The 15310-nt window shown below is 49.4% G+C and overlaps 5 protein-coding genes across 5 annotated transcripts; 2 read left to right on the plus strand and 3 right to left on the minus strand.

Moving 5' to 3' along the window:
• Positions 1 to 94: 94 nt before the first annotated feature.
• BDV38DRAFT_70499 (basic helix-loop-helix domain-containing protein) lies at positions 95 to 2137 on the minus strand. Its single transcript, XM_032063807.1, has 2 exons — positions 1905 to 2137; positions 95 to 1794 (listed from the first exon to the last, which is right to left on the minus strand). Exon 2 carries the CDS (start codon positions 1773 to 1775, stop codon positions 279 to 281), a length of 1497 nt encoding a protein of 498 aa, XP_031914453.1. The 5' UTR covers positions 1776 to 1794; positions 1905 to 2137; the 3' UTR covers positions 95 to 278.
• On the minus strand, positions 1981 to 4144 carry BDV38DRAFT_70484 (uncharacterized protein). The gene is made up of 2 exons (XM_032063806.1): positions 3786 to 4144; positions 1981 to 2475 (listed from the first exon to the last, which is right to left on the minus strand). Exons 1-2 carry the CDS (start codon positions 3995 to 3997, stop codon positions 2076 to 2078), a joined length of 612 nt encoding a protein of 203 aa, XP_031914454.1. The 5' UTR covers positions 3998 to 4144; the 3' UTR covers positions 1981 to 2075.
• A 4706-nt stretch (positions 4145 to 8850) lies between these two features.
• Positions 8851 to 10569, plus strand: BDV38DRAFT_70547 (putative Golgi traffic protein SFT2). The gene is made up of 4 exons (XM_032063808.1): positions 8851 to 9180; positions 9385 to 9505; positions 9720 to 9870; positions 10167 to 10569. The coding sequence occupies exons 1-4, from the start codon at positions 8952 to 8954 to the stop codon at positions 10317 to 10319; spliced, it is 654 nt and encodes a 217-aa protein (XP_031914455.1). The 5' UTR covers positions 8851 to 8951; the 3' UTR covers positions 10320 to 10569.
• A 610-nt stretch (positions 10570 to 11179) lies between these two features.
• BDV38DRAFT_70718 (tRNA ligase) lies at positions 11180 to 13808 on the minus strand. Its single transcript, XM_032063810.1, has one exon. The coding sequence runs from the start codon at positions 13719 to 13721 to the stop codon at positions 11274 to 11276; it is 2448 nt and encodes an 815-aa protein (XP_031914456.1). The 5' UTR covers positions 13722 to 13808; the 3' UTR covers positions 11180 to 11273.
• A 275-nt stretch (positions 13809 to 14083) lies between these two features.
• On the plus strand, positions 14084 to 15128 carry BDV38DRAFT_70716 (ankyrin repeat protein). Its single transcript, XM_032063809.1, has one exon. It carries the CDS (start codon positions 14356 to 14358, stop codon positions 15013 to 15015), a length of 660 nt encoding a protein of 219 aa, XP_031914457.1. The 5' UTR covers positions 14084 to 14355; the 3' UTR covers positions 15016 to 15128.
• The last annotated feature ends 182 nt before the right edge of the window (positions 15129 to 15310 follow it).

Genomic DNA, 15310 nt, shown 5'->3' on the forward strand with positions numbered 1-15310 from the left:
AAGGGGTGGGGCATTGATATAAAAGACAGACAGGTGAGGTTATAAAAACAATACACAACAGAATCCCGTAACGCGGCAAATCCACAAGAGCTGAAAAAAGCAACGAAGCAAACTTCGCATCAACTAGATGCGAGTTGAATCAAAAAACAATTAGTCTGGGTATGTCAAGACTTCCGCGTACGCCGGATCGCTCCTTCCATATGACGCCGTGTATGCAGTAGGTCATGCATGGCATGCACTCATAGAATCCCGGATGGGCACAACACCATCAAAGATGTCTAGTTCATTTCCATTGCGTACTCATCTTCCTCCTTGAAGCTCATTCCCGCGTGGCCGGAGCTGCTCCAGTACTGGGCCTGGCCGGTCCCACTGTTGCTACTAGCCCCGCTGTTGAATGAGGGGCTCAAGTTCTGTGGGCTTAAGCCGCCATTGGACGCGACAGGGTCTCCAGCGATATTAGTGTGCTTTGGCACTCGCAACCCACTGCCCGGTGCCCGGCTGTAGCTGAATGAACTGGGATCATTCTTCTCCAATGCATCCAGGATCTCTGTGCGCATGCGTTTCTCTTCTTCGGTTTGTTCAAATGGCCAAGTGCCTCCCAGGCTGCTGATCAGCTCCGCCAGTTCGGCTTCCTGTTGGAGTTTCACATGTAGCGACCACATCAGGTCTCGCATCCAGCCAACGGCTCCGTTCAAGATGTCGCCTTTGTTCGGGCCCTTCTCCTTTTCCTCGATCGGCAAGCCCATGGTAATGTTGCCGGCCGCGCGACGACCGTTGCCACCGGCCAACAAAGACGTGGCTGCGTTCGAGCTGGCTCCAGTGCTAGACATGGCGGTGTTATTAACGAGTTGCTTCCGGACTTTGTCATCCTCTAGTCGATGCTGGGGGACGAGATGGGACAGGTCTTGGATGCGCTCATTGATATTGTCGCGCCGGCGACGCTCGACCAGATTATGCGAGGCCCTCCGACGACGTCGCTTGGCTTCCTGTGACTCCAAATCCTGCGCAGTTCCGGGCATGTGTGTATCAACCTTGGCCGGCAAGGAAGCATGCTTGCCCGATTTCAGGATTTCAGAGATTCCAACATGGTGGGGGTTGGGAGGAGATGAGATGGGAGATTCCACTCCGAATGAATGAGCACTTCCAGGGGTGCCGTCCCATTGGTTTGAAAGAGTCTTTTGGTGTCGAGGGTGCAATCCAGTTCTGATGGGTTGAGCAGTTGGGAAGCTGCCTGACTCCGGTGTTCCGAGGGTTAAGCCGCCCAAGGCAGGAGTCTTGGGTGTCATAGGGCTACGGACGTCAGCGGAACGGTCCATGGTCTGCAGAGAAGGCCGTCCTTTGGTATTCATGTAGTTCTGCTCAAAATGGGAGCCGGCATTTTGCATATGCGCACCCGGCTGCTGTTGATTCATGGCCCGGAAATGATCATAGTTGAAACTATTATGCAAGAAGGGACTATGCATAGGAGCCCCATCAGGTGTGTTCGAATACATTTGGGACATCTGGTTTGGGTGACTCATCGAGATCCCAGCGCTCGAGTGCTGGTCCTGGAGGAAATTCATACTATCAGCGCGCTGGATTCCATTCTGTCCGTTAATCTCCAAGTCGAGCAACTCGTCTGTGTCAATTCCCGAGTTGCCGCCGAAGTTGAAGCTTTGGGAGCCAAAGTTATATGGCATAAATCCACTGTTGTGCATGGTTAGTTCGGAGGGGTCAACACCGTCATTGGTGCTGCCGTATTGATTGGGCATAGAATAGCCGGCGTGCGACATCATGAAATGTTTGTGGTCACTGCTGTGGTCGTCAGGATCATGCTTTATGAAAATACTCGCTTCCGCCATCGTGCAGCTGGTTGGCAGCTCCGAACAGGAAAGTCAAGCACGCTTCCAGAGGGAACCCCTTACGATCCAAGATCTGAATTGTCCGGAGTTTGGTGCAGGACAGGTCAAAACCAACCCCAACTTCTCGAATGATGCGATGGACTCAGAAACGACTATCCTCGGACGGATTCGTACGCAGATTTAGGATAATAAAACGTTGAGGGCGAGTATGATAAGAGTTGGACGGGCTAATCTTCAACGGTTTTCGAGCAATCGAGCCAAGTCACAAATTGAGAACTCGACGTCAGCTGTTGGAGATCTAAAGCGACGTGCACAAACCGCATCAGTAAACGTGTGCGCCAAGGTGCTAAACGCCGAGATCGCAAGGAGACAATCAGGGGATCGTGTGGGTTTACCAACCAAGGATCTATGGAGGTCTGCAGAGATACCCCTTAACCGAGTAAGGATACGATTGAAAGTAAGAGCGGAAGGTATTAACAGCGACGCAAGGGATGGCTGCTGCCAAATCCCGGAAGAACGAGGGCGTGGTAAAAGTATGAGTCGAAAGCGGACAAGGCGGAAGCCACGATAGGAGGCGGGAGTCACAACCCAATAAGTGGCACTGTCGAGCGCACAAAGAGAAATACGAGATACGCTGAAAGACTAAGGGTGTAAGCAATAGAAAATAGACCAACAAGGGTCGGTACAGAATAGGAACAGGCTAAAGGAGGCGAGAAGGATGCGTGGCCATAAGCGAGGCGGGCAAAGGAGAGAAAAAAAAAGGTGACCAGAAATAGAATACTGGGTCCGGAGGCGACGGGGTTAAAGACAATGGGGGGGGAAAAAGGGTAAAAAACGTGGGTCAGAGACAGGATAGAACTTGGATGTGACAGAACACGAGTGGGTAGAGTTTTGCCTGTAAACCAAGCTCACACGAAGTCGTTTACAGATGATGTGTCTGTATGCGACAGGGAAAGAAGACGAGAGCGATTAAGTAAAGTGGGGAGAGTAGAAGAGATAGAGAGCGAGAGGGATTGCGATACTGATAGAGTACTAAGAAGTAGCTGGAGGGACTGCAAAAGGCACCGAGTGGGGGCGGCGCAGCAATCAAGGAGAACAGATGAGAGAGGCGGTAAGCAATGGCAGCAATGGCAATCACTCCCGCAAAGGCGGTCGCTCTCGGCATTAAACTTATTTTGTTGTGTTTGTTCTCTGACCGAAATGGAATGTTCGGTGCCTGAGTGGAGCCAAAGGAAAGAAAAAAAAAAAAAGGAGTTGGCAGATTTCCCCAGAATTTGGTTTCCTTTGAATTGGGAAATAAACTTCGGTTCCGTTTGGTTTGACTATTCATAGCCGTTTAAATCCGTTTCTCTCTGGCTCAGTCTCTTCTTTTCTGACCCTCGGATCGCTGTTCTCCGCTTGGGTGAGCCGGGAAGGTTGCTTTTTCCCCTCAGGACCTGTGAGATGATGTGTGCCTTAGAATAGTGCCCCGCGGCCTTGATGTCTGGGCAATGGGATCGTCGAATAAGCGCCCCACGGACTGAAGATGCGATCGGTGGTTATGGTCCCCGCTAAGGAAAAGCATACAAGGTTCGGGTTTCAGCGACACCGCGCAACCATCGGTGAAGCACCGGTTCCAAGCGAAGGCCCATCAACACGGGAAGTTTCTCATCCAACATCCTTAAAGGGGCGACCAAAAAGAGGGGTCTTTGTTCCCCCGTCTCTCATTTCTGAGACATGATGCTCAGATCGTGCTCTTTGCCTATGACGCCATACCCACCCAGTCTCCCTTGATGATGATATGGAAAAGCAATGGAAACGTATCAAGAAAAAGACAATAAATAAATAAAAGAAAATGAAAGGAAAAGAAATACAATAAGATCAAGTGAAATAAAAAGAAAGGATAAGAGGATATGGAGGTTATGTTTAAGAAACAGCGAAAACATAGAAACCATGCATACTCACCAGGTATGGATTCTGCAGCTAGCGATCAGAGAGGTCCACTGTCTATGAAACAAACGGGTTAGCAAAGGCACCTCACGGGCTCTGACGGTGTTCCCCACCGATACCAGTTGGGGAAAAGACAAGTATAAGTAGAGGCAGACGAAGCACCCAGAACAGGTACAATACATGAGGCGTCGGTGCCTTGCACGTGGCTGTGACCACTTGCGCCTCATATGCCCAATCACTGGGCCCGGCTGAGGCGAAAGAAGCAAAGAATTGGAAAGGCAACTATGAAGAGCCTCGTCCCCTCATAGTGCATGGTCATGAACTAGTATGGCGGATACGCCGGAGCCCCGGGATGGGGGCGAAAGGAGAATGAATACTTACTCGAATATACGGTGATGGGCACCCAAGATGCCGCAGAAAAAAGAGCTTTGAGCACTGGTGCACAAGGCAAATTGTTATACTTCGAGCTCCCTTTCATGAAGGGAAAGTCGGTGAGGGCGAAATCGGTTGCAGGACGCTTTGGAAAGCGAATAATATATGGCATGGATGTCCCGATCTCGTCGGACGGTGTTGGAGAGGATCAAGACGAACAGGTGAAGGGAAAGCAAAGGAGATACAAGAGGGTTGAACAACGAGGGAACGAAGGCTTTAAAGGACTTCGGAGGCGTTGGTCGGAGCTTCTCATTTGATATATCACGGTGAGGGTCATGCAGGCTGTCGATCTTAAAATCAACGAGGCTTAACAAGACTGACTACAAGAATTACGTGCATTGCGGGTTCCTCTCGAGAAAATCCAGTTTAATTTTTGAATTCTTAATATGTAGGTTTGGCTGCCACACCAGGGAAGGAAAATAAAATAAGACGAGGAATAAAAAAAAAATTGAAATAAAAATAAAAATAAATGGACCAGTGGCGCTGAAGGTAAATGGATGCTCGGTATGTGACAAGACATAGGGCCAGGAGGTAAAAGGCAGGACAAAGAGAAAAAAGAAAAGAAAAAAAGGAGAGAATAGTATTATTATTATTATTAAAGTTTAAATAATAATCATTATTTTATTAAAAATAAATAGATAAAATAGATAACCTAAATAACGAAAGAATGGGACTCGGTGTGGCTATATGACTGGATCTGGTGTAGGGCAAGGTCAGATATTCTTCCAACAAGGAGGGTAGCACACTCCGGATAGAGGAGAATAGCATCCACCGCAATCCCATGAGCACCCAGGTACTACTATATTTGTCACCTGTTCCCCCTTTCTACACGACGTCATGACTCACGATGGTCGGGCTATTATGTCTACTAAGAGTGAAAATAAGTCCTGCTGTTATTTTTTGGACCTACACACCGAAGCTTGCCTGAATGTATCAGATGCCCTTTTAGGGCAAACTCCAAACATGCCAAGATCATCCAGCAGGCAGAATGATCAATGGACATGGGGGAAGAAGGCTAGTTAATAGGCAGAAAGGTATAGTCACCCATTAATTAATGGATTAATGCACCAAATCCTTGTTTGTTCTTTTCTATTTATTTAATTTCTATTTTATTTTATTTTCTCTCCCCCTTTCTCCGCCTCCGTTTTCTTTTATTAATAGCTATGTTTATTGTATTGCTTTGCTTTCACATTTGTTATGCAAATAATCATCAGATACGATACTATACCTCTCAAACACCGAGAATGACATCATAGCTGACAGGGTTAAGAGGTCAGAGACTTGACCTTCCCTATCAAGGTTAGTATGGATCAGCTCAATGGTATGGGAATGTACGGAGTACCGACTGGCTGATCGTGGGACACCATGTGGAAGGGATGAGTGGATGGAAAAGATCTCCTTCTCGACTGAAGTCTATCTGTCGGTGTGCGAACTCTCAGTGCGAAGAGAGCCCAACAAGGAGTACCATCCACCTCTTTGAATTTAAGCATTCGCAATGGCAACTGAAGGGATCTACAGGCTGGAAGCATATGCCGAAGTGGCTAAACACCAAGCGAACAATGTCCTTCGACTAGGAACGGGGTTACTGGACTAGTCACTACGAAGTAATTATCAATGCCCACCGGAGAGGGAGACTAGTAGGAGGATCATTATCAGTTCAGGATCGGAAGTCCGAGCGTTATCGAGGCTGACATCCAGCAGGCGGTCCGTGACACTCTGCAGTTGGGGTTTTCTGTCGCCTCCCGAGCCATACCCTTCTCTGATAGGTGGAGGGCGGATTTAGTACGAGTCTAACTGCGATATTTTCATGTGGTTTCTTGTCGATGTTCGATCTCAAATTGTTACGATTATGTTTTGCAGTTCCCTGGTTCTGTATCTTTCCCCAAACTCTGTTGGTCCGAAGTAGTAATAATTTATTTATTTTCTTTCATTATTCTTCTTTCTTTTTCTTTTCTTTTTTTGGTTTTAGCTCATCGTTCTGTTTTCTGCTCCATTCCAACCAACCACTCTGGGAAGATCCTTGATTTGGAATACCCCCAAGAATGTGGGGGAGCCTTTAATCAATCTGGGACATGGGGGGTATATCCTCATGTCTCTGGAATGCTAGAAACCCGGGGCGAACCAATCATTCCAAGGAATTGCATCAGTCGTCGGTCTTTCCTAGCCCTAAAACCTGATAATGTCGAAGAGCGGCAATCAGGGATGGCATGTCGACATGTTTTTCTCTTGACAGTGATATCCTAGACTGGTATACTGGCGTACCAACTCAAGTAAGGCATGAACCATGGCTCGAATAGCTACTCAAAGTGAAAATACGAAAGAGCGGTGTGTTGTGAATGCTTCTTGTTATTCATGCCAATGGGTATATCTTCTCATCCATAGTATCAACCATCTTCCTCGAAATCTGCAATCAATGACCCCATGTCCGGGGGAATGGAGCCCAGCGCAGTGTGCAGTTTGGCTCCCGTACCCGTGCCGTCCCGTCAAGGTTCGGAGTGCATGGCCGATAATCCACGGTTACTGCAAGGAGGACCATTAATTTGCAGCGTCTCCCCGCTCATACTAGTTAGCACTAAGGGCGTTAGGGAAGTATTTCTTGTTTTTAGGGCGCCGGTGCGAATGCTACTGTGGGGTTATTATTCAATTTATTTTTTAAAAAAAAAAAAAAATAAATTTGATTAATGGAGGAGATCCATCGGACTTGCGCTCGCAACATCCAACGCAACCCACGGGGAGAAAATATCCGCAGCCATTATGTAACCTCAGACATGGGGCCGGGGGGATGCGATAAATCGCCCTCGGATATTAGATGGGTCTCTTATCCGATCCCCACACGGGAAGAAAGAAAGTGGAAGTTCAGATGAGATAACTGGCGGGGTCATGGCATTGGCAACTGCTGGAGGGGTGCGTGGACCAGGAGCATATCGGGGGTATTGCAGGTAGTATGCAATGCCATCTACGTAATTAAGGTGAAGACTAGCCTTGTAGATGCAACTCGGGTATTACTTTTGAAACTAGTCCTTCACTGCACTGCCCCGAATATACTCCGGTAGGAAGTAATTTGAAGTTCAAGTAGACTTCTGCAATCAACGGCTGCTCTAGAAAAGATCGACTGGGCTAAGTCGATGACCCAACAGGGGGTACGCTGGATCGCCACGGGTCTAAACAAGCGCAGTTGTATGGGGAGTATCACAAGAGCTTCTGATTCATTTGTTTGGTATAGAGTGGGTACAAGAACAACGGGTGGCTAACCATATTGGTGGAGGGAGGAAGGCTGCACCTTGCCATTCAGACTCATGTACATACATCATTACATACATGCAGACATTCATACCTACATTCATTCAGACATATCCCGAATTGCCCTAAGCAGATACATTTCGCACGAGTACTCCATACGTCACTCTGGGTGGTTCTGCGGAAACGGCGCTAAACAAATTAACCCGAGTGGGTGGTGGCGGAGACTCTCCTAGCCAATGATCACAGACATGAAAGACTATGATCGCCCTCGTCCACCAATCCAATGTATTGCTGCTCCCTCCCCAAGCTCCTTCACAATTCATGATTGGCGGATCGCTCTTCAACTGGATCACCAGCTCACTTTGGGTTTAGTGTCGACACCGCGCCGCCTGAAGTCACCGCCCGCACTAACCGTGGATGTAAGAGTCCTGATTGGCCAGTAGTCCCCGTGCCGGAGGAGCTCTCAAGCTGAGAAGGTGAGCGAACGTCCATTCTTCCGTTCTGGCGATGTTAACTTTCCCTTGGTATCTGTCAACTCTCCTGGATGATTGGGAGACCAACTGGGGAAAAAAAAAAAAAAGGTAGCCAGTTGTCTCTAAAGTCTACACAACTCTGAAAATCAAGATTCTTCTCATTTTAGCGTTGACCGAAAATATCCACGGTATGCACCATCATTGTTTCTGCCTCGCGTCCGACCACCACCCTCACTCACACCTTCTCTTCCCCCCCTCTTCTTCCCCCCATCGTTCCCCCCCTCCTTCGTCCCATTTTTAGTTCTCCTCCTTTCGAGGGTCATCTGACAATGGCTGGTAGGGCAGTCTGTGTAGAGACGATCGCTTTCGAACTAGTGTTATCGCACCGTTACGTCCGTTCAACAGACCATCATCTTGCAGCCTCCCTCACCCCCCTCCCATTCCGATCTCCGCAGTGAGTCAGTACGGGATTACCGTCTCGGCTTGCATACCTTGGGTGGAAGATACCGTCATTCTTAGTGGGACGCAGCGTTACACCGCTCGATCTATATCCTTCTTCATCCTATCAACGTCGAGAGTTCAAGCAACCCTCTCGAGAGTTTAAACCGAGGGGACAGAGCTTCGTCGTCATCTCTTGGATGCCATTTTAAACTGTTCTAAAAGGCGATCACAAGCTTATTGACGCGACGCGACTCTGTGTCCGCGACACTCCATTAGTTTTGCCCCCGTGCCCCAAGCTCGGAGTCTAGCCCGGTTGTGCAAAGTCATCTGGCCCGCATTGTCTTGTCCTATCACCGTCCCGGGTGCTATTCTCTCCCACCCTCCATCGTTCATATCTGCAGATCATCTGCACGCGCATATTGGTTTCCGTCGTGCATAGTCCCTGCAGAGGTTTCCTCAGCTTGCCATCCCAGGGTGCATTCCCACTGGTCTACCCGCCGTTTACACTAACGCGGGAGTAACAGTTACTGACCTTCTAGGTCTCAGTCTCTATCACGAAAGGAAAACAGGTTTTCTTGGAAAGCGAATCGTGGTCATGGCTACTAATTCGTTTCGCGACTCAGTCAACTCATTGGGCTGGTCTCGGAGAGACCCAGACGTCCCCGTACGCACTAACGCCTCGTCCACGTCTTTCCTATCTCGGTTACAGTCATGGAATCCACTCGGTCAAGGCGAGGGATATGTGCAACTACCCACTCATGAAGCTCCAGGAGCTCCCCTCCCGGCTGCAAGTCGACGGGAGGAGGAAGATAGTTTCTTCGCCTGTAAGTCTCCGAACATATGACCGATTTCCCGAAGGATTCCTATTCCTTGGTTCTCTGCACTGCCTAGTCCAGGTGACGAAGATCCAGTTCCTGCATCAAGACGGGTGCCACGGAAGCCATAGGCTTCCGTTCTTTTTTCCGTTCTTGCACCTCATTTGTCTTCTCTCTCTTCCATTTGTTTTCACAAGGCTGATATCGTACTAGTGAGTCGGTGGGATCGTATGCTCGTATTCATTGCATGCAATGCCGGCGCCGCTGTCTGTTTCTTTATTTGCTTTTTCTTATTTCCGGTGCTCTCGCTCAAACCCCGCAAATTCGCCATCCTGTAAGTCCCCAAATACCGAGCCATCCCTCTGGATCCACGCAGAGCTCCTTCACACCACAACATTCCTAGAGTCCCGTGCACGCGGCGGTGTAAGGCGTGTGGCTGAGAGCCACGCACTCCGATCGGGTCTAGCATCTATCCTGCATATTGCCGGCGACCACTCACTGCGGAGAGTTTGAATGCTTTGAGGCTGACTGAACCGGTTTCTCATTAGATGGTCTGTGGGTTCCTTACTGTTTCTGCTGTCATGGGCAGTTCTCATGGGACCCTTGATTTACGCTAAGCACTTGGTCTCGGGACCACGACTGCCGTTTACTGCCGCCTATTTTGGGGCGATTGCCATGACTCTATACTTCGCTGTCGGGGTAAGTTCATGTTTCAGTCCCCAGTTCCGTGCTATGCCTTGGTGGGGATGGTGTCGTCTCCTAGTCTCTGTTTGCACCTCTGCCGCCCACGCTAGTAGGCGTTATAGTTGCACCTCGATCTGGCGTGCATTTGGTCTGGAACTAGATCTGCATGACATCACTGTGCGTGGTACATGTGAGCTCGGGGCAACAAATATACCGCAGATGCCGCATCTTCGCCACACACCCCTGTCTAGCTATTTTCAAGATTCGTACCCCAAGATGACCAGCGTCGCTGACTCTCTCTCTTTTCGCAGCGACATAACACCTTCCTCACCCTCATTTCGTCGATCTTTCAACTGGCTGCTCTGATCTGGTACCTGGTCAGCTATTTTCCCATGGGTAGCACTGGGTTGCAATTCATGGGACGGTTTGGAGCGCAGCGCGTTACGACTTGGATGACCAGCTGACTGCCCCTCGCCAGATGTATCTTGCGGGCTAACAGATCGTCGCATGATAGACCCAGCTTATGTATTCTACAATTCTACATCCCTTGTACACCTCGATGAACGGATAACGAATTGCGAAAAGACTCCTCTAAATATATCTACAATGTATTAAACCAGATTAAATCGCTCGAGAGCCAACTGACATTCAACCGTGGCCCTTTCAACACAGTAAATACCTCATAATTGCAACATTTGACCAATAATGTTCAGCGACTCGCCATTTTTGAGCAACATTGAAGTGACGTAGTGGTCTAACGCCTGGCCAGACAAGATCAGACCAGATCATCCAATCTCATTAAAAGACATACACACATAGATACACCGCTCCTGATACTGTCACCCAAGTAAGGTTTAACATCTCCATGTCTACTAAACTACTCTTAAAATATATCCAATCTCTCTCTTTGATATATTCGACTCTAGTCACATATTCATAACCTACTTATCCCCTGATTTTTAGTATGGAAAGAAATACCATAAATCAAGTATGGTCTGGGAATCCGTATTCTTGTCTTTTTAATGCATGTATGTGGTTGATGTTGGGTTATTATTATGGATACGATGGCGGTTGTGGTCTTATTTATTATGATAAGATATATATTCTTGTTGCGAAAATGGTGCCTAGAATATGTTATCGAAAAAGAAGGGCCTGTAATATGGAGACAGGGGAGAGAGAACGATGGGAAAGGAGGTTATTGTGGTGGATTATTGGTCCTATGCGCTGGTAGGTTCTAATGATAAAGCCTAATATAAATACATCATCTATGGATATCAGGTTGTGTTCATGTATCAAGTGTTGAATGTATACTCATTCATTAATGTTTAAACTTTGTTTTTTTTTTCCTTCTTCTTTTATCTGACCTTTCTTTGAATAGGCCTTTTGTGTCCTTTCTCTAGACATAATCGGTCGTAAGTCTACCTCCTACTCATCACCAGTCCAACCGTACCATTCACTACCTTCACACCCGGAATCTCAGCTTCCCAGATACCCGTATCGCCGCCAGATCCCTCCTGATGCCAGCGCTGCAACAGATCGTTACTCTCCTTGGGCTTGACCTGGGGCGAGACTGTGCCCACTGTAACGTGTGGGATGTCATTTGCGCAAGCCCATCCCGCCTGTTCCTCGTCTTCTGGGGGCATGATCCGTGCAACGAAAGCCATCAGACGATCATCCCAGATAAGGCGTTCTAGCCGGACGCGGGCCGGAGCTAGGGCTGGGGTGACGGTAGGATCTGACTCAGGCTTCTCCTTCATCGTCTGGATGTATTGCTGGGTGTATCCGTCCCAAACTTCCGGGCGGTCTTTCTTCGAAGCTCGGTGAATCAAGGTCACATGGAACGTTGGTTGGATGCGTCGGCTATTCGCTAGCTGGCGGTATACACGAGCTTTCTCGGGGTCGGTGGAGGGAGGGAACAAAGATTGGAGAACTTCCGACACCTCGGCTGCCGGCAGGGAGATACAGAAGTACTCAATACCCTTGGCTAAGCTCTCCGGGGTTACGCTAAGTGTTGGGGTTGACTGGGAGCCTTTCTTGTTCTTGTCCTTCTGGTTCTTCGCCCCGTACTGGTGGCTGAGGTCTATCTGGACCTGGTAGTCGGACATCGCCCAGTCCAGGGCAGCATCGAGCTCCTCTGGTGTAGGGACCTGTTTCACGATTTGTGGGTAGAGTTTATGCAATGTTGTCACTACTGTCTCCAAATTGCCCCGCGAATCAGCAGACACGTCTAGGTCAATGACCTCGTCGAAGCTTTTGTCCGGTTCACGGTCGGTATCGACACCCTCAAATCGACTGAGGAACCCTTCCATGATGCCGATAATCTCTTCTGAATTCTTGCTTCCAGCGCGGATGGTCTGGTGGTTATCCCCACGGTCGAGCACTCGCCGTCGGGTTACCTCTCGAATGCCGGGCAGCATCTGCCCCTTGGGCTCGTGAACGTACTGCAGAGCTACAAACTTGGCCCTGGGGATAACCGGAAAGATGTCGTCCATGAGCTGCTGTCTTTCGCGCCGCATATGATTGTTCCGGTCCGCAATCACCACGGGGTGTGCCGCCAGAAGATTCGTGATGTCGAGCGCAAACTTCTTCGGCTTATTCTTTTGCTTGGGGATGTTATCGTTTTGCACATGCCCCCATCCAAACAGCTTGGTCAAAGCAAGTGCCACTGTCGTCTTTCCACAGCCTAGCGACGCGATTGGAACCAGGATTACATCGTTCTTCACTTCTTCCTGCCCTTCCGCCTCCAGCGCGATAATATCGGATCCTTTCAGGCCTCGTTCCTGGAGGAAGCCCTCTCGCATGGCAATGATCCCGTGATTGTGCTGGTATTCCTTCGCCAGATGAGGGTTTTGGATGAGCTGTCTCCGCGCATACTTCAAGTACTCCTCGGTGATCTTCTTGTGTTTCTTGATGTTAGGGACCTTCCCCGCTATAACAGCCTTGGTGCATTCGCGCCACTGTCTATACATCAAGTAGGGCTCCTCGAATTTGTATTTAAAGAACCAATCCTCGTACGGACCTCGACCACCTTCGTTCTTCTGACACCGAACCACAAATCCTTCCGTCTCTCGACCATCCCAGGTTCCAGATTCTGCACATCCATCGAGGAATCTCTTTACCGACTCGATATCGTCGTATTCCACGAACTTGGCTTTCTTGAACCCCCACTTATCGGCGAACGCATGGACCTCGGTACCAGGACACGTCCTGAACTCTGGCACGTTGTAATTGATCCCATGCAAGTAGAAACCGGCAGCCGATTCATCGTACGCCAGGACATGTTCCTCGAAGGTATCGTCACAGAGTTCACCAACCGCGGTCGCATTCATTTGGCGTAGCTCTCGAGCTAAGTCCTTCACCGACTTCCCCACGGTTGAGACATGTCGCTCAATCCACTGTTCACCTGCTTGTGCATGGCTCAGTTCGGCATCATTCCGGGACCCTGTCGAGTGTTTGCTGCAGACCAGCAGAGTGTCGTCCTCCAGTCCCGATAGGAAAATAATACATCCGTTTTCTTTCACACTGAGTTCGTACGGTCCCCGGGTATTATTCTCGATATTCCTCCACTTGGTATCGTTCACCTCGTCCACATTGAAGAATTTGTCGTATCCACGCACTGCGATCTCGGGTGCGCCGTCCTTTCTCCGGGTAGTGAAGAGGCCTCGCGCGTAGGTGGGGAGATCGCCGCGTTTGTAATCCCAATCCATGAACTTCCACGAATCGACGGAAATGTTATCCGAGCCGGCCACGGGAAACGTAGACTTTTTACAGGTGAAAGATTGCTTGCCCTTGCCCTTGCCCCTCTTGCTGGCGGCCTCGAGGGCCTGGACCAGCTGGGAGACTTCTCCGACGTCCTGCTGGACCATTTTGAATGTTACGGTCTGTAATAGACGCGAGAATCTCTTGAGGAATTGCGCCAGCCAAAGAGTTCACCGGGGGGGGGGGGCGGTGGTTTTCGACTCAAGTGGGGGGATATGCGCAGGAGGTGAGCTGAGCAGAGCACGAAGACGGTTCGGAAGGAAGGAGCTGCTTTAACAGGGGTTAAATTCCTCCAATGTAACCAGAAGGTCTCGCCCCTAATCTCTGACCGGTTGAGTCAAGTGTCCAGTGAGGGAGTCCGAGGGGATGAGTCAGTTGTGGGGAGTTGATGACACAGAGCAGGTGCTGATTTTGAGTCTCTTTGTGTTGCTTTGAATTTCTTATCGACATCGGATCTGCGGGGCAGTTTAAACTCGATTTATTTTTATTAATTTAAATTTATTAAATTCATTTTTGTTTTTTTTTTCTTTTTTTTTTCTTTCTCCGCCGGGCATTAAATTTAATCTTTTAAAGCTTGCCCCTCATTTAATTCACTTCCTCATCCAATCTTTCAAATCCTTTTCCCTTTCGATCCTTATCCTGATATTTTGGCCTTAATTTTATTCATAGCGCTTATTGTGTGAGGATCCCGTTCAATCCACATTTTATGGCTCATCTCTGACTCATCGTCTAGTGATCATCATGTCTCAACCCAATCCTTACATTCTGGCCTGCGACAATCCATCCGCGGTGTTGACTCTCTTACGTTCCGACCCGTCCATCGCCTCGAACCAAGATGAGCATGGATACTCCCTCCTCCACGCCGCTGCATCCTACAACCACATTGACCTTCTCCGCGCCCTGGTCAAGGAATTCCACGTCAACGTGAACCTGCTCGACGAAGATGCCGAAACCTGTCTGTTCGTGACCGAGACCGTGGAGATCGCCAAATGCCTCGTCGAGGAGTTGGGCGTCGACTACCACCACACGAACGATGAGGGTATCACCGCTCAGGAGTCCATCGAGGCCGACGGGTCGTTCCCTGATGTTGCTGCCTATCTCCGCCAAGTGATGGGTCTGCCGCCTGCTCCGGTGCAGGACCAGGTCGCGGACTCCTTGAACCCCGCTCCGCCATTGCCATCCAATATCAAGGTGAACCTGGGTACGGTGTCGGAGCAGGAGGCAAATGCTGGCACCGACCAGGTGGATCCGGAGTTCAAACGGAGGATTGATGAATTGGCGGCCCGGGAGGACTTCCAGAGTGAAGCGACACAAGCTCAGCTCCGGGAGCTGGTGATGGAGGCCATTCGGGGTTCCAATGTTGATACTCAGGATCGGGAGGTCCGGCGCAGAATGGACTAAGCCAGACTGAGGGAAGTTCGTATCAATGGCAAGGCTGCTCACTGCCTCGGGGCGTCCTCGTTGTTCGGCCGGGTGTCGACTACATGGATACGCGGTGAGAAACCGGTTGAAGCAATTTGAGTGGCTGGACTACTATGTCCTGGTTCTGAGACTCGGATACAGCCACGGAGATCCGGGGGATATCCACACCGGAGAAGTGCGATATGCAGGCAGTGAGAATCTTCCTCCTATTGCTGACTTGCTGTGGCTGTAGAAGTCATGACGTTATGCAGTACCAACCCATGTGCTACCAGAG

The sequence above is a fragment of the Aspergillus pseudotamarii genome (assembly GCF_009193445.1).
Source record: "Aspergillus pseudotamarii strain CBS 117625 unplaced genomic scaffold BDV38scaffold_21, whole genome shotgun sequence".
NCBI classification, from domain to species: domain Eukaryota; kingdom Fungi; phylum Ascomycota; class Eurotiomycetes; order Eurotiales; family Aspergillaceae; genus Aspergillus; species Aspergillus pseudotamarii.

Bases quoted from the DNA above. Each gene is read 5' to 3' on its own strand.
- BDV38DRAFT_70499 (XM_032063807.1), bottom strand. From the start codon at position 1,775: ATGATGTCGCACGCCGGCTATTCTATGCCCAATCAATACGGCAGCACC.
- BDV38DRAFT_70484 (XM_032063806.1), bottom strand. From the start codon at position 3,997: ATGAGGCGCAAGTGGTCACAGCCACGTGCAAGGCACCGACGCCTCATG. The intron at 2,476-3,785 runs GTGAGTATGCAT...TTAGTCTTTCAG, and splicing joins AGCTGCAGAATCCATACCTG to CGTATCTCGTATTTCTCTTT.
- BDV38DRAFT_70547 (XM_032063808.1), top strand. From the start codon at position 8,952: ATGGCTACTAATTCGTTTCGCGACTCAGTCAACTCATTGGGCTGGTCT. The intron at 9,506-9,719 runs GTAAGTCCCCAA...GTTTCTCATTAG, and splicing joins CCCCGCAAATTCGCCATCCT to ATGGTCTGTGGGTTCCTTAC. The intron at 9,871-10,166 runs GTAAGTTCATGT...CTCTTTTCGCAG, and splicing joins CTCTATACTTCGCTGTCGGG to CGACATAACACCTTCCTCAC.
- BDV38DRAFT_70718 (XM_032063810.1), bottom strand. From the start codon at position 13,721: ATGGTCCAGCAGGACGTCGGAGAAGTCTCCCAGCTGGTCCAGGCCCTC.
- BDV38DRAFT_70716 (XM_032063809.1), top strand. From the start codon at position 14,356: ATGTCTCAACCCAATCCTTACATTCTGGCCTGCGACAATCCATCCGCG.